Here is a 23,891-nt window from a genome sequence, read left to right as displayed (position 1 = left end):
TTTTTTGGAGACTCAATCTGACACCACTCCCGTTACTCGTAACTGTTCGAAACTGCTTGTAATCCTAATTCCAAGTCCACCTTCAAGAATCAGCGTCTAGCATGTTTCCCTTTTTCGATTTTTTCAAGAATCTAAGACAGCGGTGAATCTGTGTCGAGCTGCCTCGCATCCAACCTCCGCTTCCTCTAAAATCTCGAGATTCCTACTCGCCCAAAACAAAGCTATAAATAGAAATCAACGGAGAACTTACGAAGGCAACGACCAAAATTCTCCTCAGCGAACATAAATACGACATACAGTAGCCTTAGCAACCATGAACACCATCAATTTAGCAACCCCCCGCAACACACTTTCCCGCCGCTCATCCATCTCGCCACTACACACAAACTTATCCTTGCTCCTCCTTTGCACCTCAAGTCTGACGCCAAACATTCTTCCAACCGATTATGATCAGTGCCAAGAGTAACTCATCAGTAAACATGAGCGTGAGGAGATTCAAGACCTTTATTTCGTGATGATTCGCCCAAGCTTACTTCGCAGATTGTAAAAATCCAAGTAGAAGACTCGTGGCTGGTCACTGAACCAAGACACTGACGATCTACTAGTCCCTCACGTGATTCCTTGGCATTCCACAGTACGTCGGAATGCTTTCAGACTAATTCACAGGAAACGTGAGAATGCATGTATATCTTTCTCCCAACTGCGAACTAAAACAAAACTCCAGACACGTCCACTATATCGGCAACTAGCTTATGTTACATCTGAGTGAGAAGAAAGGATGAGATAAAAACAAGGACAAGAGGTGGAAAGTAGTCTCAGAACAGGGAAATTTCAGGTTTTCTTTTCCTGTAATTAAACTATTCTGTTTGTCTTTTTTTTTGTTCGAAGTTGAATGTCCACTGCCTGCATTGATCGACACCGTGTGCACAGATCCTTCAATTGGCTACAACCAAATTATGACCTCTTGGTTGAATCCAGTCGTGCTTGCATTTCCTTCAAGCTGTCCTCCACATCAACGTTCTTAGGAAACAACTCCAGAGCCTGTCAATACGCATACGGGAGCTTCTGTGTGAAAAACAATGAAATGGAAAAACCCAAAAAGCCTAATGTAGCAGCTTCAGTTTCAATCAGAACTACATGTCACTAGAAGCTAGTTGATGGAATGATTACAGAATAAAAATCAGCTACAGCTTTCTGGAGGTCTTCAAGCATACAATACGCTGTCCCTCGTCGTGTCAACACTCTGGCCTTAACGCTATTCTTCAAGCTGAGGATGCTGTTGCCTGCGGTTCGCTGCCGTGTCAAGCAAGTGAGCAGGCCAAGTCCTTCCGATGGGTACTCACGGTATCGCTTGACGTACTCAGGACAGGCAGAGCATGCAATGTCCACTTGCATGTCAAAGATAGGATCGTCTGAGTTGAGAAGATGAATGGCTGTGGTGCAGTCATCTATGCACGCCTGCGCTTGATTGAAGTGTAATCTACAAGCTGCACGGTTTGCGTAGCAGCTGTGGGGTCGTCTTGTCAAGAATGCCACGTACTGGGTTTATTTCTAATTGCTTAGCAATTAATTGATATTGAAGAGAGGAGCGACTGAAAACATCAGAGAAAGGATACTAAATCATAGCGGCATCTTTCGAGATAGCATCTGAGTATGCATTTGCGGCACTCTGGTAATCTCCACCTCTGCTCGCAATATTCAGAGTAACCAGATTTAGAAGCAGGGAATGGATCGATCTCAACTAGGCATAGGTTAACCCCAAATGAAGCGAAGAGACGGAGACTAACTTGAAGAAGAAATCGCCCTTGTCTTGGAGAAATATCGGCTCTCTGCCAAGAAGGCGTTAGGGCTAGTCAGAGGAGGGCAAAGAATTCACAGGAAGAGAGGTGACTTCCAGGAATTTGGAAGCATAACAACATATTGGAGCAAATGTTATCCCCACAAACCTCTCAGAGATATCATTTGTATCTGGAGCTCCAGTTTTGGCTCGATCTATCAGCTCCACCTTCACTTCTGGGAGGACACATGAAGGCCAATGTCGTCTCCACGAATGGTTAACAGGTTTGAAGACCAAACATGTCACAGGAATTAAGCATGCTGTTGCTTGAAGGATTCATTACCTCGGCTTTCACGAGCAGGCAGGTGATCTGGCAGAGTTGGCTTGTCGCTGAAATAGATCGGCACGCTAAAAACTTTACGAGGAGCAGGAATGATCTTCTCAAACGATGTAATTGCCTGTCGCTCTTTTAAGACGGACTTGGGCTTCACATTTCGGGAGACAATCCTCCCATTTTCAGTAGCTGCCGCTGTTTTTTGTGAGTCTACTTTCTCGTCTCCATCCCAATCATCTTCATATGGAGGACCAATATTTTCTTTGAGTGGCGCTTCCGATACCCTGTTTTTGCTGTGATTTGCAAAATTCACTTTCTCCTCATTAAAAATTACTGGATCTGTCGACTCCTCTGTGTCTTCAGTTTCAGAATTATTTTTCAGCCAGTCCTTACGTATTTTCTCGTACTCAGTTTTCTCAATCGTATCAACCTCTTCGTCATCTCCAACATCGTTAACATCGTCATACTCCACAGATGTAGGCTCTTGCGGCAACTTAGCTGTTGCCTTAGGAAGTTGTTTCTTCCATTCCGTGAGCTCCATCTAGAAATGGAGAGTCAGCGTTCAGAACTTTTGATGAGACCATGGAAAGGGTGCCCGGCGAACCTGAATAGCATTCAATTACTCCATTTTCCTCCAGGTACGTGATTGAAAGTACTTACATTCTCAAGGTGCATTTCGGCTGTTTTGTGATTTTCAATAGCCTTACGTCGAGCCTTCAAACATCACGTGCCAACACACACAACACCTGGTCTTTAGATCTATCTGTGAAAGACTGGTTACGGGAAACGGTCGAACATGGAAGAGAGAAGTGCACGTAGCAAGAGCTTGGGTAATACCTCATCTAGTTGCATTTGCTTCCCAACTGCAATCCGATTGGTGATAGATTTGTTTTCATGGAACTTTGACTTTACCTGATTGCACACAAACGAATTCACCCAATTCATAGATGTTCATAAATTATGGGAGGAATTCTGGAGTACATAGATCACAATTTTGTGTACTGTGCAGTGGAATCGGAAGACCTCCTTGGATCGCTCTCTTATAGCTTCAAAAGACCGTTCTCGTCGTGCCAAAATTTCCTTCTTGTCTCCGATAGCAGCCAATCTGTTCCATAGCCTTTGGTCCGTCTGCAAGGTATGTGGGAACCCTAATAAATTATTTGATCAACTGATGCCCTGATTGAAGCGTTCGTAGGTTCAAGTAGCAATACGTTGATTGAGTGTTCGAAACAACCTTGATCAGATGAAAGTGGACACCAGTTTTATCCACCACACCGGTACTCTCGTTGGTGTCTATTTCTCCTTCCAGATCAACTTGATACAAGAAAGGATAACTGTTCACCTTCACGAAGCATTCAGTTGCTGTACGAAACGAATACCCACGCAGTGTGACGATCGAGTTAGGGTTTGTAATCATCTGTTGAACGAACATATCATGCAACTCTTGGAACGCTACCTAACTTCATTTCCCTCATAGGTTGAATGCAGGAAAGTATGAGTTCAATTACTTGTAATGTCGGCCGTTGCTGGATTCACAGTGCGAAGCTCGACATCAATCTTCACCCACGCTTCACTCTCCCGCCACTTAAAATCAGGTAATATTGGCATTCTCTCTGGTCTCTTTTCAATCCCTCTCAATCAAAACAATTAATCAGTTGGTATTCAGAATCTACACATCGTTACGATTGAATTGGGTGTTGGCTCCTGTCTGGAGAATTTCGCACGTTGCTTGAGAGTTGTTTGTATGAGATCATTTGTAAAGCATCGCTTAAATGCATGTACCTACGAGTGATTCAGCAAATCACCACCACCAGCCTACATCTTCGACAAAAGAGCGAAATATTTGAGACTCGCTCCCCTATCGTCCGGAGTCCTCCTAAACATTAACTCGATAAACCTGAGAAGTAGGATCCACCTTGAAGGTGAAGTTCCTGTAGACGTTTTCATGCCAATGTGGTGGCCATTCAACAATCTGGTGACACCTTTCGCGCAGTTTCGTATGTTACTGCAGAGGAAATCACAGTTTTGACAAGGTCAATGAAGCTCGTACCAAAGTGACAAATTAATAATGATTCATCAAGTCATCCTTGCGCAGTGGGATGGGGCAATTGTACAACAACCATAAAAACGGATTTTATATGATTTGCTGGTGAACTGGCTAGTAAAGGAAAATCTGACAAGAGCGCAACCATCCAGTGGAGATCCTCGAAAAACCTCACCGCATGTTCACATTGAGCCATTACTCTTCCATGAGCTTTGGTTTCTGCGTTTTCAACTCATGTTACTGCCAGGACAATAACTGATGCGACTTGGACAAATAACGACACATGGAGAGGCAACAAAGCTCGGGTCCAAGTGTCAATTCCTATGCCAAAATCTCAAAAGGCTGGGGCTCGCAAAGTGAGATCAGTGATGAACGACTGCAGATCACACAAAAGCGTTGTGAGCAATAGCCTCAATGCTCTAAAGTAGAGAATCACCATTGGTATAATGAGAACAAAGGCAACGCCATTAGGGGTTGCGATCAATGTCCACTCCGAGCTACGGACGCATATGTATATAGCCTAAAGGGGTAAGAATCAGACCCAGGCTCAAAGCCAACTACTCCACCACCTGCCTTCTTCCACTCCGATATGTGTACCACTACAAAATTACTTTCCAATATCATTGTGACTCCCAAATCATATTTACGGGCATCGAAGTGAATCACTACATCCACAATATACGACTCGATCATCTTCATACCGCTAAAGCTACCCAATGAGAACCAACGTTCTTCTTGAGACCAGATGACATTCTCCAGATCATTGTACATCAAGATGGCTCTTACTTTCGCAGATGAAGCAATCCTTCTGAGATGAGATGAAATGTAGCGCTATTAGGTCGGGGGGAAGAACTTGTGCAGACCAGCAGGGAGTCTGTAGAACTCGTGGTTGCGAGGATCCTGCCTGAAGTGCCGGAACTTGCGAGTCCACAGCATACCCCGGTCCCTCTTCGATACGTGCCGGGTCAGAGTGATGTCCAGCACTGTCCCCACAACGAACGCCACTATCACGGGCGCACCGAAGAATGTATTCAGGATGTCGTTGAACTGCAAAAAACAAACCAGTTTTACATGTTAGACCTCCCACAAACCTCCTCAACCTCATCCAACTGCGATCACATGCCCACCCATCCACACAAAACCACCTACTCACCCATCGAGCATTCGTGTGCACGGGGCCATGTCCAGCTCTCAACTCGAACTCTCTGAAGTACTGCGGCACAGACAGCCCCATAAATAGAGCGAATCCCACCACAAATATATTTCGCGTCATGTTCATGTTCGCGAACTGCAGCTGCGAGATTCCAGTCCCCACTGCACATCCAACATCACCACCCACCACCACCACCACCCCTAATCATAACGCGTACGCTACAACACACAACTTTGTCACCCAACTTGCCCCTAATCTACCTCGCCAACAACGAATCTCCTACAATCCCCAAAAATACACCATCATCATCATCATTATCATCATCACTGAGCCACACATCTGAAGCGCCCTACTCACCGACCATCCCAAGCGTCAGGCACAGAATAGCTGCCACAATTGGCTGAGGAATCGACGCTACAACTGCACCAAACTTCCCTGCATCCCACACACCCATTGCAACCATCTTCAGCACCACGGCCTTGCCTTCGCATCAACCCATGTAACAACGCGCCCACACCCAACACCGACTCCACTCGTGTTACGTACCGAAGATGGAAAAGAAAAGCATGAACACTGCCGCAATCTGCACCACCCTCCTGCTTCCAACTCTCGTCAACCCCACCAGCCCCACGTTCTCCGGTGCCACGGTTGTCCCCGTGAACGTCCCCCAGAACCCGTTCAGCAGCAGTCCAATCCCCTGCCATCCCACTCCCCTGCTGATCACATACGGCGGAGGTGGCGTTGCTCCAGCGAGTCGAGACACCGCGTAGAACCCACCCGTCGACTGCACACAATCCCACATGCACACCACCCAATCACTGCATACATACACACTCACTCACTCATCATCACTGCACACCACCAAACCTTTCACCGCAACACTCACGACTTGCTACGTGGCATCAGGGACCAACCTCCACAAGGGATGCAAATGCGGCCGTCATGATGCCGAAAACATCACCGGCATCAAACGTGGGGGACCCCCACTGAAACGGATACGATATCCTCACCCTGCCACAATTCCACCACCGTCACCCCGTTTCATATGTGCATGTCTCCGGACCGACATCTCCAACTCACACAAACGTGTAGCACCTAGCGTACAAAGCGACAACCCTGCACATGCGTCTTGCGTAACGACGGCTGTGAACATACCAAGGTGCAGCCGACACCAGGCCTGAACGATCAGTCCTGCAGTTCCTTTGGCCGAGTTCACTGGCGTGGTCGTAAGCGCCCGCCACTGTCAGGATCACAGCAAAGATCCAGACGATGATCACACCGAATATGAAAGGAAACAGCTCGATGAAGTGATGGTCGCGGAATCTGACATGTCTTAGGTACTGCATGATCGAATGCAGATTTGAATCAGAAGAGTACACTAAAAATATGTAGTAATCACATAATTATGAAGCGGTCTATGAAGACTCGACTCCAACAACGTTGCAAAATGCTTCAATCTGTGAAAGCAGCAATATATTACCTGAGAGAAGACGAGAAAGATGAGGAGAGCTGGAATGCCGATCTCAACGCACTTCGCAACCTGTTAAGAGATCACCAAGTATTCCTCTTTAGAATGGAGGACAATGAAGGACCAATTCTTTGAGTTTCAGTTGAGTTGAAGAGATAATGTAAATCTGAAGAGTGTCTGAACTTTCCAGGATTGCAAAGAAGCTTTACCCCCGGAAACCCGCGTTCAAAAATTCCCAGTCCAACCAACGTTGTCACAGGTGCAATCACGATGGGACTGATATACCTGCACCGACATGCATGTTAAGGTGAGTGCGGGCAAGGTGAGAAGACACACAGCACAACAGGTCAAGGGGAGCGTTACGGAAAACTTGGTTCATCGAAATAACTCATTTAATACCTCATCGTGATGCCCCACAGACCGCTAAATCCGAGAATGATGTTTAGAAAGCATCCAGCTATGAAAGCCCCTTGCGTTGCTCGCATTCCCCGAAGAAATCTCTGTTATGTCAAAAACTAGTTAGACAAACTCTACGACCTGCTTTTACTCAATTTTGACGGTATGTTAATGAAGTTGCTAGCCCCAATGAATTACAAATGATAATGCAAAACTGAGATTATATGAATGTTGAAAGGAGATGAAAGAGCGTACTTCATGGGGATCCGGGTAATCAATAATTCCCCGTCTGCTAACAATCGACAGGACCATCGGCAAGAAATAGAACGAGTTTCCCATTACCACTGGGAGTCTAGAACCAAAAAATGTCTGCAACAGGGTGTTGATCGCCGACACGAACAGCACAGATTGAATGACCCTAGACAGATCATGCTGCACATCTCCGAACCGTTAGCAAAGCAGACGAGCACATGCACTTCGAATCTTATTTCACAAAATGCGGCACAATCATAGAAGGAAAATCAAATCCATGGCAACTAGGCAAATGTAGAAGACAAGGAAAGGAGAATCATACCGCTTCTCCACCTATCGATCGAATGATTAGGAGTGGAATCAACACCGCCACACCAACATTGACCAGGTAGTGTTGGAAGCCTAGAACAATTGCAGTACCTGGAAGAAGCCAATCTTTTTTTTTTAGAGCTGAAGTGGGTAAATTTGTCAAAATTCGAACACAAATAACTCGGGTTAGCATTCTCCTTATCAGTGGCGCTCTAACATTTGTATGACAAGAGTGACGCGTTAACTTTATCGCAGCTCATATCTAAGGCAATGCTGTGCGATTGATGGCGAGTTTACACTTCGATGATTTGGAAATTAAGAGGGAGGGTGTTCAAAGTGGAACAAGCATGGTTTCGAAATGCTTAAAAACAAGCGGGATTGATACATGCACTACAAGGTAAAACTTCCGACACCGTCCCCAGGCGGTGGCCAACGAGGAAGCAGGCAACATATTAAAAGGAAGAAAGCATGGACATTACAGCTAATTTGCTGCCTACGAGTAGCTTGGATGATCTTAGTGAAGGAAAAACCAGTGCAAACCACCTACGCTCCTTGCGACGCGTAATTGGAACAAGACGAACCACTTCTTCTAATTGAAAAGAGGAAAATATCTGAGGCCACAACTGTTAGAAAGTACAGATTCATTTAGGGTGTACAGCCAACAGGTCCGGAGTTGTGCTCTAGAGAAAGTGTAAGGAATTTGCGAGAACGAGCCCGAGAGATAGCTCTGGTGATTATTGCGAAGCAGGGAAGCTGGACATCGTAGGGGAAAAGACGCGCTTACCCCAACCCGGATTATCGTTGATACAATACGCCAGACCAGGCAGCTGCTCTAATGCATGGTGGTGCAAATCCGACTCCTTGATGGGAGGCGGTCCAGCTACAACTACTGCTGGGGCTGCCATTCTTTCAGCCCTTCTTCCGACGACTGCTCACCGCTAATCCCTGCCCTGGAGATCGTTTACTTCCACACACTCATCGAGCACTGCTCGATATCACCTCCTTCTCAACACCATCACTACCAGCACGCACTGCGTATAGATCGCCTCAATTCGCACACCAACTCGGAGCGTACCACCACTTCCTGATGAAAATCGCACTGCAGGCAATAGACAACCACTTGGCTAACCCCGCGATGCAACAAACGCGTTCATAAAGACTGCCTCGATCCAAGCAACGTCTCCAAGCGGAAGCTTAGCAACAGTCCCACTGTGACGCTAGGCACACCACTGGCCAGAGCTCTCTAATCAATGTCGCTCTTCCCCTAGGCTTAGCCTTCGAAAAGCACACGACAAAGACAATAGAGGGGCTGGACGAGGGACATCAATCAGTGAGTTGGGAGAGAGTGAAGAAAGTGCGGGTGGAGACTGAGTGCGCGAGTGAAGTGTCTGAGGCAAGGGAAAAAGAGGAAAGGCGGCTCTCTGGTGGGCCAGCACGAGACGAGAGACCAAACAATGGTGCGCGCCTCAGCACTTCACAGCGACCCAGTAGAGCGATACTACGGCCGGAAAGGAATCCGTTTTACTGCAAAGGATGCCTGCCTACCTGCCTCTGTCCCTGCCTGCGTCCCTGCCTGCCTGACGAAGGCAATGGCAGTAAACGATCGATTGCAACACGCCAAAAGCAGAGGTAAATTGGGGAAAAGCATAACGTGCTTTTCCAGTTCTACTATGAGATTCTCACTCATTCCTCGTCAGGCACTCTGAACAGGTCCAACCACGAAAAAACTTCACTGGTTTCCACCCATCCAAACAATGCAGCATCCAGCACCAAGTGTCGACGGAGACATTCTAGTGTCTCACCATGCCAGTACGCCACGCCTGATGAGAGTACTGCATCGAAACGGTCTTCCCCGATCCCCCCTCCCCCAAACAAAATCTCAATGAACAGAGCGAATACGCGCTAATCCTTCCACACGGCTGCTGCCTGTCCTCCGCGAGCACAAGCACACAGCATCTCCCCCCATCGACAATCACCATGCTGGGACCAGACATGGGCCAGCTCAGCGGTGGTGAGCCAGTCGTCGGTGCGTGGCTTTCCTGCATGATACAGGAAAAAAGTTGGAATTCATGAAGCCCATCAACGGAACGCAATCTTTCCGTTGATACGCTCCATCGTCTCCACACCGACGCATAACCAACACGTGAATACGCATGCGATCGGCGAAGAACTCATATACAAAAGCCAGCCTCGGCTGCAAGAAAAGAATTGGTTTGCAACCAGCTCCACGTCATATTTCGGCGTTCTTCTTGCAGCACCAGCACCAGCACCAGCACCACCATCCAGCAACAACGTTCTTCTCAGGACTTAGACTGTGAGTTTCTTCCGGCAGTGACGTGTGTCATTGTTGCATCTTTCACACCAGGCATCAATTATGCCTCAACCCATCGGCGTCCAAAGGCTACAAGGTATCCATGTTGACCCACACATCGCCTTCGTAAGTCTCACATTGTTCGTGTGCGAGCCATGGCCCTCCCCGCACTGGGAATTTACACATGCGCGAAATGCGGCGCTGCTACGAAACCCTAAAACTGGCACATTTGGGGGAGACTCGTGGCCCAGATGAATGTTGTTTCGCATGTGGACGTGTCTGTGAACGACTAACTGGGATCGTCCAATTGACCCAATCTTTAGTTGGTCAGTGTAGTATATATGTAAGTAAGTATGTGTGTATATTTGAATATTTATGTATTGACTTTGTACCACATATTGATCATTGTCAATGCAACATTAGTGTATTAAATAAGATGTATTGTGATTGAAGTGATTGTTGTTTATAAATGTGATGTTTCATTAGAATTAAGGATACTATTAATGGTTTTTTAATAATTTAAGTTTAATTTAAGTTGTATTTACAATTTAAGTAGTATTATGTATAGTTGTATTAGTTCTTTACAAGAAAACTAATTAATTCTAAGCATTTTAATATTTTGTATATTGAAATTAAAGTAAGCTTTGTCATTCTTTCTTTCTTTTTATTGTGTTTGTAAATCTTTCATTTTAACCATCAATACAAAATAGACATGATAAAAGTAAAAGTTAGATTGTAGTAGAAGAAAGCTTTCATATTAGTTCGTCTACTAGCATTTTTTTGCAATGATGAGACATCAAGTCTTCAAGGTATGAAAGTGAATCTGATTTCATTGTAATTATATATATATATATATATATAGATTTTTTTCTATCAAATTCATTTACATCTTAATCTAAGTCTATTCATAATATTTTAAACACTACCACATTATTCTTATTATTTCTTTATCTTGTAAAATTGACAATCAATTTTTTCTTTTCATTTTTATTTAATAATAGGAGATTTAAAAAAAAAAAAACAAACAAACAAACAAACAAACAATAGGTGACTAGAATCTTAGTATATGTTAGAATGACAAACAATCACAATCTATTATCATAATATTTTTGTAAAAAAAAATAAATAAATAAATTGCATCTACAATAAGACTCTTAGTTTAAAAGTTCTAATAAGATCTAGGAGCAAAATGACAGAAAAGTTAAAGCAAGTAGTTAAAAAAGAAAAATCAAATTAAATATCTACTTAATAATTTTTAAAAATGCTATTATACAAGAACTAAGGTCATGGCATAATATGTAAGTTTTTATGATATAAAGTAAGTTATATAAACATTTTAAATATCTTCTAAAATCTTAGACTTAGCTACAACAAAAATAAATAAAGTAATAATACATCAAAGATTTTTTCAATATTCAGTAATTAGGAATACATAAAAATATAAGAAAGTATAGGTTTTCTATTGTTAACATCTATAGTCTACAAAACATTCAAAACAACTAAACAAATTATCACTTATGAGATTAAATTTTAATGATTAATATTTTATATTATTAAAATTATGGATGTTGAATGAACTTAGAAGAAAATAGAAGAAATAATTTTCTACTTTTTTAAACTTATTTTTCAACAAATTCTTTAGTAGTATAATGTATTATTATTTATTTTTGAAGAATATTATCAAAGAAAAATTGTAACCATATTAATTTTAATCCATAGTTCTATAGCATTTATTAATAAAAAAAGTATTTATTAGATAATAAATAAGGGAGCTAACATTCATCTATAAAAATATATATTTAGTTAAATTTTAAGATTTTTTATTGTATATTTTTAAATACTATTAACAAACAAATTTGATTCCACAAGAAAAAGGCAATTAGAGGTTTGAACAATGAAAAAACTTCAAGTATTATTAACAATAATATGAAGTGATTTCATTTAGGTAAATTTATTTTTTATATTTAATTTAATTATAATTTAATTTAAAAATATATATTTTTTATTCTATAACCTTATTTTCTTTTAATAGTAATCTAAATAAAATACCAAATATTTGTAATGATCAACATATAAAGAACTTAAAGTTGATAATCCAAATGAAAATATAATTGACTACATAAAGTATTAAATTCTAAAGACTATAATTCTCAATTTTAAACCTAAGTTTTATAAAAATAATTTTAATTATATTTAGATTATAATATTTTATTAGATTTTTTTTATGCTTGTATATTTCATCAATAAAAAATGCTATTTATTAGGAATTTTAATCAAGTAGGAGAGATTGAATTTAAATAGATTTTTTCCAAATAATTAAATAGATTATAGTTTAATTATTTATGATATTTATAGATCATATTATAAATATTTTTTATAATATTATCGTAAATTATTTATAGTATTTGTATATTTTAATATTTATAGTCTAAATAGATCATATTTTAATTAATAGATATTGTAGCAATTTAAATATATTGATTCTATTATCTACTAAAACTAAAGCTTTAAATTTTAGAAACTAATGAAAAGCAATGTGAAATATACCTTAAAACCAAATCTATCTAAAAATAGAAGAAAAAATTCCAACTTATTGCAAATAAGTCTTATAATTTTTTTCTCATTTCTTTTAGATATTAGTGTAAGAATAAATTTTATTTCTCAACTAAAATTATAACATAGCTTATATTATAAGTTACTTGTAATTAGTGGTGTGAAGTAAAGGAAAAAATTAACAAGAACAAAAGAAGGAAAAAATAAGAACAAATACAAAACAAGTAAAATGAATGAAACTAAGCTATAACACACTCAAAACTTGGTCATAATTTTTTCACTAAGTTTTTATCTAATAAAAAGTAAAAAAATATTTTTAAAAATATAATTTTTTAATCTTTTCAATAATATAAGAAACATATCTACTATGAAAAAATAATTTCGAGTTACTATGAAAAAGTTATGAAGGTTTTGAAATAGCAAGTAAACAAATAAAAAATTAAATAAAAATATTTTATTTCAAGGATAACTTGCATATAGATCAAAGATTTGAATATCACCAAGATTCATATGTAGTATATTTGGGTCTCTAAGAGAGGCCACAAGCCTATAGTTTTATCTTCCTAACTACATTTAAGGTGCTATAATCCATATAGAACTTATGCACCTCCTTTCCTACAAAGACTAATCTACAAGGATGTTTGATTTGTTTTTTTTGTGTTTTTTTTCTCATAGCTTGTTTCCATTGTCATGATCTTTATGATGATGATGATGATGATGATGATTTTTTTTTTAAAAGAATACAACTCCAAAATTCAAGATTTTCCCTTTATTCTTTCCTTGTTTGTTTCTTAGAGTTGTATCCATTCATTAATCCATAGATTTTAGTGGATCTAATGGAGAATACAAATTGCAAATTTGATTAGTATGCATAGAAAGAATAAGGTATGCATTGGATCCATTATAATATCCTCACTTGTGTTTACTTCTAAATTTAAAAAAATTAAGAATAAAGATATTAAAACACAATTAAATCACAATGCATTGTGATTCTCTTTTGTACAATAATCCTATTACATCATGATCTTAAATTGTGCTCCAACACTCAATTGCAATTGACTCTTGAAGAAGTTAGCAGCCTAATGTATAACTACCAATCGCCTCTTTATCAAACATTATAGATTGTACTTTAATTTGATGTCTGACTAAGGTGATTTTTTACTTAAGAATTATGAACTCCTTTAGAAGAGTCATGATCGATGTAGATAATATCCACAAGAATTTTAATCCTTAAAATTTGATTTAATTCTAAGCTCCATTGCCTTTAGGTCATCACAAACTTATGCTGTAGTAACATGCCCACTTATCTTTTGCTGACTTTAGAGTTTGGTTTTATTTGCCTCATAAAACCTCATAGAGGGTATTTGAGATTGATATCAAAGAAATAAATATTTATTCTAATAATTATCCAAATAATTAAATAAAAATAGACTAAAATAGATTGATTTCATAATATCTTTTTGAAAAGCTTTCTATAAGCTTCATAGACTTTGCTTTGATTTTATACATATTTAAAATTAATTAGTAAGCTAAAAACTTAATCAACAATTTAATCATGTATCATATGTGTTAATAGCTTGTAGAATAAGTTAATTATATGGCTTATATATAGATAACTGGCCTTACAAGTTAAGACACATGTTTAGCAAAGTCAACACATGTTAGAGGTCCTATAGAATATTTCTATATAATTCCTAATTAAAAAGTATATATACAAGTAAAAGTGAAGCCTTCTTCATTCTTGTCAATGTCTTTTTAGTCTTTAGTTTTGTTTCAAGACTTTTTAGTCTTTTTGTCTCTAGCAATAGCCATTCTAATTTAATATATTACTACCTTTGAGTGATTTCTTGGTCTTTTCAAGTGACATAAGAGTGTATTGAGGATTTCTTTCTTTGAGATTCATATCCTTGATAATTAAACTTCCATTATCCAAATCACCTCTAATCTAAGTCACACTCCTACACAGCTTAGACTCTAGAGGAGAGGACGGCCTTTTGTATGCTACTACATTATAATGCTCTTATGGACATGGATAGTGTCTTGACTCTTAAAATTTTGTTTGTCCTTATGTTTTTCAATCAAATATAAGGAACAACTTTTTAACCTTTACATCTATATAGTTGGATAGAAGAAGGAATAGCGCATGCATAGAAGGATGTAGATATATGGACAAAAGAAGCATGGAGCCGAGTACTCAATACAAAATAAACTATTATTTTATATTTTATTTAAGAATACCATATGTTGGATACAATGATTACCATATTCCAAAATTTTTGAATTGCCTTATTTGTGTGGTCCATCAATTAAAAGTAAAAGTCAAATTATATGAATTGTATGAAAAACATGGGCAAAAGCTTCCATATAGCTTGTTTTCATAGATAGGTTGAAAAAATGTGTCTCTTGCTATACTCAAGAGTGAAAAAAAAGTAACAACTTGCAATCCATTGAGAAGTTGGTGCCATTGGCAATACATTATCCATCAAGATAACATGCTATGAAAAAATAAGCATGCACATATGTACATGTGTTTCTTTGTATGCATGCATTTTTTATGAGTTGAATTCCAGTCCATTGCTTGGAAGACAAAAAAATTGAAAAACTAAATATATATGTGTATATATATATATATATATATATATATATATATATATTACAACTTAAATATAAGATAAAGAGATAAAAATTTATTTTAATTGGCTATTAAAGAAAATTCTACAAACTTAAAAAATATTAAATAGTTGAGACCTAAGTATTTATAAGACCTAAGTTTTTGAGATCTAATAACAACTTCTTCATATGCCACATTAATTAAGGTTTTGGTGCCCTTATAGGATTTGAGGCAATTGAAATTTTTGATGATTGTCTACATTTATTTGCTCTAATTGATAAAGTAAGTGATTGCAATAAGAAATTGTACCCCATTAAAGTTCCACCACAATAAGAAAGTTCTTCCATACACACATGCTTCTAGATAAGTTACTTGTATCACCTTCCTAATCAATGTTCCAATGAACATTTGAGATAATTATTGTGGTAATAAGCATTGTTCTTGCATAAGAAAAGAATGGCAATTCTATATTTAAGTTGAATTAGATTACAAATTCTTTACACCAAGGCTTGAGATGAAATAAAAGAATGAGAGATGGATGTTGGATTTTGTGAGGTACACGTTTGTTTCCAACCTTTGATTGTGCCAATGAAAATGCAATTAAAGATGAGGCATTATGCAACATATAAACTAGTATTGCAAAAAAAATTATACGCACTCAATGATAAATGAAGGATGTAAAAATGGCAATTGCATTACATAGTGTGTCATCCTCAATAATGGCACTTTGTGACAATTTATTCGTAGGTTAGGATAGATTATCCTATAGCAATCAAAAGAAACAAGACTTCAAAGGAGCTACATTCTAAAATACAAAAAAAACCATGAAATTTAAAATCTACCATTGTTATATTCTATATTATGTGTAAAAAAGCATCATGTGCTACATTTATTTTTATAAGTGGTATGCTTTATTATTTTGATTTTTGATTTTAAAGGATGTAGGTTATAAGATTATCCAATATAATCATATTGAATAACAAATAAAAGAATCAAAATAAGATATTATCTAAATGAACCATCTTTTAATATCTATTTATTTTATTTTTTAATATACAACTTATTACTACAACAAGTCTACATACACTTAAATAATTTAGTGCTTTGTTATAAAAACATAGTATATATAATTTGTGATGAGATTGAAATAATTACTACAATTGTATTACAAGAAATAGATCATTTTTGAGAAAAAGAGTTGTCTCTTTTATTATTTTTTATATGTTTTATCTTTTAGATTAGAGTCATTAAAAAACTATGTCTTCTATAGTCATAGCTTTTACCTCTAAAAAACTTCACATCCAATTATAAATCCTACCAAAAAATATTAATTAGTTAAATTACTAAAAATATGGTTTTAAATTCTTTAAATATAAAATTATTAGAATTCAAGATTCTTTTGATTATTTAAATATTTAAAAAATTAGAAATTTTTGTACGATTGAAGTGTCTTATTAGAAAAAAAATCTCAATAAGTCTTAGTAGAAATTATTTTAAATAATTTAATATTTTTATTTATAATTAAATATTATTGATTAATTATAGAAATCAATATATATATATTGATCTTCTATCTATATATATTAATTATTAAAAAAACTTATAAATATTAATTGATAGTTAAAAGAAATATAAAAAAACCTTATGTAATTTTAGTTATTAATATAAAAAATAGAATTTTTAGTTAAATTAAATTTATTTAAAATTTATATAAAATACTATTTAAATTAAAATTACAAAGTTTTGACACCAATTATGAAAGAACTAAAGCTTTTATCTACTAAGACTTTTATTGCAAGTAGGTCCAAAGAGAGAGTGTGGCAAAAAAAAAGTACTTGCAATTCTTGGTTTACTAAAAGACTACATGTCAATGAATTTAACAATTTATTTAGATAAGCTTGCAATTGATTGGAATGGATCAATTTCTCTAATTCATTCAAGATTCTAGCAAGGTCTAAAATGCACAAGCTCAGCAAAGCTAGGATTTCTCTTAGACACAAAATTAGTATACCATAAAGTTGACAAAACAGGTCTTTTTTTAATACAACATTGATTTGATCTCATCTATGATTCAAGAATCTTCAAATAATATTGTTGCCCAATTTTCAATGCTTTTTTTTCATGTCACGGCCTCCAAGCAATCAATTGCATACAACAATATATCCTCTATCAAAACAAAACAATTTAAAATAACAATTCTTTTATATATGCCGCAGCAATTGTATGCATGTTATTTTATAAATCTCACATACAATCTATATCTAAACATAATAACATTTATATGAAATTCTATAAGTTATCATTAAATATTTTATGAATTTAAATACATTATATTTTATCATTCACTTAAAGAAAAACATGTTACTCTTGAGAATCTTCATTTCTATTACGTCACCTTGAAAATTGTGATAATTATCATATCTCATCTAATAGTCCAATAAATAATATATTTTGTCTTAAATCTACTAATTATTAATTTTCTATCTCTTTAATGCCATAAATATATAAAAATTATAAATAAGAATAGAAGATATAATGTAATCTTTTATAAATCTTGTTTATTTTATAATAAAGAATTATTTTTTTCATCTTAATTTTAATGAATGTTGCTAATAAAAAGTATCAACCTTCTTCATTGTATTTATAAAATTCTTAGCTCATTCCTATGTACATTCATTAATATCATATCCATGTCAATAAATAAGATATTTTAATCTATTTTGGCACCACCTTGAGTCTATGTCACGGCCATAATCATGTAAGCTAATAATTACATATAGAAATAGGTAGAAGTAAGTAAAAGTAGATAAAAGTAAGTTAATTGTATAATATTTAATATAGAAGCTTCCTAGAAACTTCCTAGACGCTGCTTTGACTTCATAGGTGTCTTTAATTGACTTTTTGGATTAGAAACGTGGTCAACAAGTTGGCCATGTGCCACACATGTTGTTAGCTTGAAGATCAAGCTAACTATGTGGCCCACACGTAGAAAAACTTGCCTTATAAGTCAAGGCATGTGTCCTACAAAGTCAACACATATTGGAGGTCCTATAGAACGTCGCCACGTAGCCCCTAGTTAGATAGTATATATAGAGACAAGAGTGAAGGCTTCTTCACTCTTGTCAACTCCTTTCTTGCTTCTAGTCTAGGTTCAAGAGTCTTTAGTTTCTTGTCTTGTGGCAATAGCCATTCTAGTTTCCTTTTAATATACCTACTTGTTTATATTTTATATCGAGATAGCCTTTTGGTGTATATTTTTCTCATTGAATCTTTGTCCTTGACAGATTGACAAGAGTACACTTACAATATCAGAGCTTTGTTTTTTCTTGAGTAAGAGTGGATTACCCCTTTCTCTTGACAAGACATAAGCGTATTAGAAGTTTGCGGATTACCCACTTCTAAACTGATATTGTTCTTAGTATCTTCTTTGTTATCAAGTCTTTCTTTTCTTTTGTCTTGAGCAATATCAAACAAATTTTTCTTCTTAGTGTCATTATGGCAGAGCTTGTTGAAATAAAGAGTGCAATGGCACAAATGCAAGAGCAAATGAGGGAGTTAATGCTTGCGATGCATCAACTCAATTCACCAACACAGGAAAGAACAAGAATAGCAGAAAGTGGAGATATAGAGATGATTGGAGCTGCTTCAACATCTACAACAAATCACGTTCCTTCTCCAATTGTACAACACCCTATAAGCACTAGAGAACCAAGAATTGCCTTACCTGAGAAATTTGATGGTACGAGATCAAAGTTTCGAGGGTTCATCAATCAAGTACAATTGGCAATTGAACTTCAACCGCAAAGCTATCCAACTCCAGGATCACAAGTCAGGTTTATTGGCACTCTACTTTCTGGTTCTGCATTATCATGGTTTTCGTCTTTTCTTGAACAACGAAATCCAATATTGGAAAATTTGGAAGCTTTTTTGGCGGAGTTTCGATCTATGTATGGTGAACACGATGCAACTCGTGTTGCAACAAATAAGATCCGAATTCTGCGACAAGGAAATCGCTCAGTAACAGTATATGCTTCACAATTTCGACAACTAGCAATTGACATCAAGTGGGATGATGCTGCACTCATCAGTCAATTTCTTTATGGATTGCAATACGAAGTAAAGAAATTGATGCTCAACTTACCTGATCCTCAAACTTTGAGTCAAGCAATCGATTTAGTGGTAAAATGTGATAATTGACTTTTCGAATTTCAATCCGAAAATCATTCACGGGAACCTCAACGTTATTACTCAATGGCAACATCAACATCTTTGTCAAACGTACATTCGGAAGTAGAAGACATGCAAATTGACGCGGTACATTTTAAACCTCTAACTGAGCAAGAAAAGATTCGTCGTCGTCAAGAAGGATTATGTTTATATTGCGGAGAACCTAAGCACACTGTTCAACATTGTCCAAAGAAACGACGCAACTATAAAATGAGGGGTACGACGGTCAAAGAAGACAACATGTCAGAAAACGGATTCGTCCAGCTACAATAGGGACCGTGCAGCTGGAACCTTGTACAATTCCTAATGAAGGTCCTATCCTCTCCTCAGAACCCTCTCCTTGTTTTATAATAGACTTATATTTAGGACCTAAGAATTACAAAGCCTCTGCTTTATTAGATTCGGGAGCCTCAGCATGTTTTTTAGATGAACAATTTGTTAAAAGTCGTAAAATACCCTTTATACAGAAACCTAAACCAGTACATGTAGAAGTCATAGATGGTCGTCCCTTGTCTTCTGGAGATGTCACTCATGAAACTCATCCTATAAAAGTAACAATAGACGGTCATGATAGCTACATAGCTATTAACATAATTAAATCCCCGTCCAATCCAATTATTTTAGGTTTATCCTGGCTAGAAAAATATAACCCTCGAATAGATTGGAATTCGCGTAAACTTGACTTTTCCAAAAGCGTTATTAATAGTTCTACGAACCAAGTAAAAAATTATAAGTCTAGTACAGTAAAACCCGTACTGATAGGTGCAAAAGCATTTATACACGCAGCAAAAGAAGGATCAACTTTTGCTATTTATGCTGCACCTATTTCTGAAAACGTAAAGACTTCAAGTGGCATTCCAAGTCAATATCAGGATTATCAAGACGTTTTTGAGAAAAAGAATGCAGATATTCTTCCTGAGCACCGTCCATATGATTGTTCAATCGACCTCAAGGAAGGAACTCAGCCACCATTTGGACCAATTTACAGTTTATCGCAAGATGAGATGGCTGAACTCAAGACATATATTGACGAGAATTTAGCGAAGAATTTCATACGCCATTCAAAATCTCCAGCAGGAGCTTCAATTCTATTCGTAAAGAAAAAAGATAGAACTTTACGAATGTGTGTTGATTATCGAGGACTCAACAAGATCACAATCAAGAACAGGTATCCATTACCTTTGATATTAGGACTCCTTGACCAGTTGAATCAAGCTAAGATCTATACAAAAATAGATCTAAGAGGAGCATATAATCTAGTACGGATCAAAGAAGGAGATGAATGGAAGACTGCGTTTCGAACCAGGTATGGACATTTCGAATATAATGTCATGCCCTTTGGACTCACGAATGCACCAGCTGCTTTTCAACATCTCATGAATGATGTATTTCGTGAATTCTTAGATAATTTTGTCGTCTGCTATCTAGACGATATCCTGATCTATTCCAAGAACGTCGAAGAACATGAAATACATGTTCGTCAAGTATTACAAAAACTTAGAGATGCAGGATTGTACGCCAAGATAGAAAAGTGTGTATTTCACACTACTCAAGTTGACTTTTTAGGATACATCATTTCAAATGATGGTCTCATGATGGATTCTAAGAAAGTCCAAACAATCATGGATTGGAAGATTCCAAGGACGGTAAGAGATGTCCAATGTTTCTTGGGATTTGCCAATTACTATCGGATCTTCATCAAAGATTTCTCACGAGTTGCAGCTCCACTTACACGCTTGACTAGTAAAGATAAATTTCAATGGAATCAAGAAGCGGAAGCAGCGTTTGAAGCCTTGAAGACATCGTTTGTCTCTGCACCAGTCTTATATCGTGTTGACTTTTCCAAGGCATTTTTTATGGAAACAGATGCATCAGATTTTGCCTTGGGTGCAGTTTTATCACAAATGGGAATAGATGACAAACTCCATCCGATAGCTTTTCATTCAAGAAAATTCTCAGCAGCTGAGATCAATTATGAGATCCACGATAAAGAACTTCTTGCGATCGTGGATTCCTTTCAAGAATGGCGTCATTATCTAGAAGGCGCTTCTAGTCCAGTCACTGTGTATACAGATCACAAGAACCTCGAGTATTTCATGTCAGCACGCGTGTTGAATCGTCGTCAAGCTCGTTGGAGTATGTCTTTGTCAAGATTCGAGTTCATTATCACTTATCGACCTGGAAAACAACAAGGTTTATCCGATGCCCTATCTAGACGTTCTTATTTTGCACCAAAAGAAGGAGATGCAGCTTTTGAGCAACAAAGAACAGTCCTCTTGAAACTGGAGCAATTTCATCTCCGAGCAATGAAATCAACATTGACTGTTGATTCAACTTTTCTCAAGCAAATCCAGTCCAGTATGTCCTCAGACCCTCTTGTTTATGATATCGAGAATAATTCTTCCAAGTCTCATGATCCTTCTAAGTTTGAGTTCAAGAATAATCTATTATATTTTGAAGGACGCCTATATGTTCCAGAAGGAGAAGCACGTTTACGTGTTCTTCAAGCACGTCATGACTTTCCAGCAGCAGGGCACTTTGGATATAATAAGACTTTGGAACTCATATCAAGAGATTTTTGGTGGCCACAAATGTGGAAGTCAGTCAAAGACTTTGTACAATCATGTGATATTTGTTCAAGATCAAAAATTCCTCGTCATCGACCTTACGGACTTCTTCAGCCATTACCTATACCAGAACAACCATGGTCTTCTGTTTCTATGGATTTCATCACAGATCTTCCAAGCTCAAGATCTTATGATTCTATATTTGTGATAGTAGATCGTTTCACCAAGATGGCACATTTTGTGCCATGTACAAAATCTATCACAGGTGAAGAAACAGCTAAGCTTTTCATTGATAATATCTATCGCTATCATGGATTACCTAAAGATATCATATCGGATAGGGGAACTCAATTTGTGTCAAGATTTTGGAGGACCCTTTTCAAGATTTTAAAAGTGGACATAAAGCTATCTTCGGCTTTCCATCCTCAAACTGATGGACAAACAGAGCGCGTAAACCAAGTCTTGAAGCAATATTTAAGGTGTACTATCAACTACCAACAAGATGATTAGACAACCCTTCTGCCATTGGCAGAGTTTGCTTATAATAATACGGTACATTCTTCCACGCAACAAACACCTTTCTTTGCCAATTATGGCTATCATCCACGACTTGATACTTTTGATTTTTCAAAAGTTGATAATCCTGCAGCAGAAGATATGGCAAATCGGTTGTCAGAGTTACATGCAATAATGAAGACACAATTGAAGGAAGCTCAAGAACGACAAAAGATAAACGCAGATCTATATCGTAAGGAGCAACCACAAATCAACGTGGGTGATAAGGTATGGCTACTTCGTCGCAATATCAAGACTACTCGACCTTGTGACAAGTTGGACTATCGTAGGCTTGGCCCCTTTTCTGTTTCTGAACAGATCAACCCAGTTGCATATCGGTTACATCTACCGGAGTCAATGAAGATCCATCCTGTATTCCACGTATCTCTTCTTGAACCATATAAGACAGTGGATATACAAGGAAGAAGACAAATGCCACCGCCTCCTATAGAAGTAGATAATAATGAAGAATTTGAGGTGGAAGAGATATTAGACTCAAGGCGGCGCCGAAATAAGCTGGAATATCTTGTTCATTGGCGCGGATATGATATTAGTGAACGCACATGGGAGCCATCCAGGAATCTAGCAAATGCATCAACTAAAGTCAAAGTTTTTCATCAACGACATCCATCAAAACCAAGATGAAAACCTCTCTTATAAAAGAGACAAGATTGAGGCAAGATAACATTCAATTTCCTATCCTTGTTTGTAACTTCTTTACATTTGTGACGCTAATTAGATGGAGAGCCAACAACCAGCGGATTCAACTCAAGAACCTTCGTTTGCTGACCTGCCGGATGAGACATTACAATTGTCACAACCTTCAAGACGATGCAATCGAGATGAAGATCTTCAAGAACGACATGTTCTTCCTCGAACAGATGGTGAGATACAATGCGTTTGGTATCACGATTTGGGAAGGGACTCCCGATGTTTGGTGATTTTGCTAGAGGTAGGAACAACTCCTGATGGTGTTCCGAATATTCTATTCGAAGGAAGTTATGAAGGCCTCAATAATGATCAAATAACTGGGTGGTCTTCCCGCCCTGGTATGGGACACTACCGATGGTTGAGAGGCCCTATCAATCATCTTCGAAGAGAACAGAGATCAGAGTATGTGGCGAATATAATTCGTCGCATCATAGATTTTCTCAACATATGATGACCGCTCCTCGTGGAACTCGTCTCTAGAAGGGGGGGTAATGTCACGGCCATAATCATGTAAGCTAATAATTACATATAGAAATAGGTAGAAGTAAGTAAAAGTAGATAAAAGTAAGTTAATTGTATAATATTTAATATAGAAGCTTCCTAGAAACTTCCTAGACGCTGCT

At 37.3% G+C, this 23,891-nt stretch overlaps 2 protein-coding genes across 4 annotated transcripts; both read right to left on the bottom strand.

Moving 5' to 3' along the window:
- Window positions 1–486: 486 nt before the first annotated feature.
- On the bottom strand, window positions 487–4,472 carry LOC112293571 (uncharacterized). 3 transcript variants are annotated; one of them, XM_024543160.3, is made up of 12 exons: window positions 4,331–4,472; window positions 3,620–4,116; window positions 3,346–3,473; window positions 3,135–3,239; window positions 2,949–3,023; window positions 2,772–2,825; window positions 2,121–2,652; window positions 1,947–2,013; window positions 1,788–1,829; window positions 1,617–1,685; window positions 1,171–1,507; window positions 487–1,041 (listed from the first exon to the last, which is right to left on the bottom strand). In XM_024543160.3, the coding sequence occupies exons 2-12, from the start codon at window positions 3,717–3,719 to the stop codon at window positions 955–957; spliced, it is 1,596 nt and encodes a 531-aa protein (XP_024398928.1). In that variant the 5' UTR covers window positions 3,720–4,116; window positions 4,331–4,472; the 3' UTR covers window positions 487–954. The 3 variants fall into 3 exon arrangements, with proteins under 3 accessions (XP_024398928.1, XP_024398931.1, XP_024398930.1); XM_024543163.3 differs by having other exon boundaries at window positions 1,215–1,507; XM_024543162.3 differs by lacking the exon at window positions 1,788–1,829.
- On the bottom strand, window positions 4,220–9,084 carry LOC112293570 (nucleobase-ascorbate transporter 2). The gene is made up of 13 exons (XM_024543159.3): window positions 8,518–9,084; window positions 7,747–7,844; window positions 7,428–7,604; window positions 7,176–7,276; window positions 6,986–7,061; window positions 6,789–6,848; window positions 6,464–6,648; window positions 6,223–6,319; window positions 5,855–6,092; window positions 5,666–5,743; window positions 5,309–5,469; window positions 4,942–5,202; window positions 4,220–4,531 (listed from the first exon to the last, which is right to left on the bottom strand). The coding sequence occupies exons 1-12, from the start codon at window positions 8,636–8,638 to the stop codon at window positions 4,990–4,992; spliced, it is 1,605 nt and encodes a 534-aa protein (XP_024398927.1). The 5' UTR covers window positions 8,639–9,084; the 3' UTR covers window positions 4,220–4,531; window positions 4,942–4,989.
- Between the last annotated feature and the right edge of the window lie 14,807 nt (window positions 9,085–23,891).

The sequence above is a fragment of the Physcomitrium patens genome, chromosome 16 (assembly GCF_059467195.1).
Source record: "Physcomitrium patens ecotype Gransden chromosome 16, ASM5946719v1, whole genome shotgun sequence".
Taxonomy (NCBI): Eukaryota; Viridiplantae; Streptophyta; class Bryopsida; order Funariales; family Funariaceae; genus Physcomitrium; species Physcomitrium patens.
This window is presented reverse-complemented; position numbering and strand designations above follow the sequence as displayed.

What these genes read in the sequence shown, in the direction of transcription:
- LOC112293571 (XM_024543160.3), bottom strand. Translation starts at nt 3,719, where the DNA reads ATGCCAATATTACCTGATTTTAAGTGGCGGGAGAGTGAAGCGTGGGTG. An exon ending in TCCACTTTCATCTGATCAAG is followed by an intron (nt 3,240 to 3,345) that starts GTTGTTTCGAAC and finishes CATACCTTGCAG; the next exon opens with ACGGACCAAAGGCTATGGAA. An exon ending in CCGAAATGCACCTTGAGAAT is followed by an intron (nt 2,653 to 2,771) that starts GTAAGTACTTTC and finishes CTCCATTTCTAG; the next exon opens with ATGGAGCTCACGGAATGGAA.
- LOC112293570 (XM_024543159.3), bottom strand. Translation starts at nt 8,638, where the DNA reads ATGGCAGCCCCAGCAGTAGTTGTAGCTGGACCGCCTCCCATCAAGGAG. An exon ending in TCTTTCTCGTCTTCTCTCAG is followed by an intron (nt 6,649 to 6,788) that starts GTAATATATTGC and finishes TCGATCATGCAG; the next exon opens with TACCTAAGACATGTCAGATT. An exon ending in CATTTGCATCCCTTGTGGAG is followed by an intron (nt 6,093 to 6,222) that starts GTTGGTCCCTGA and finishes GATTGTGTGCAG; the next exon opens with TCGACGGGTGGGTTCTACGC.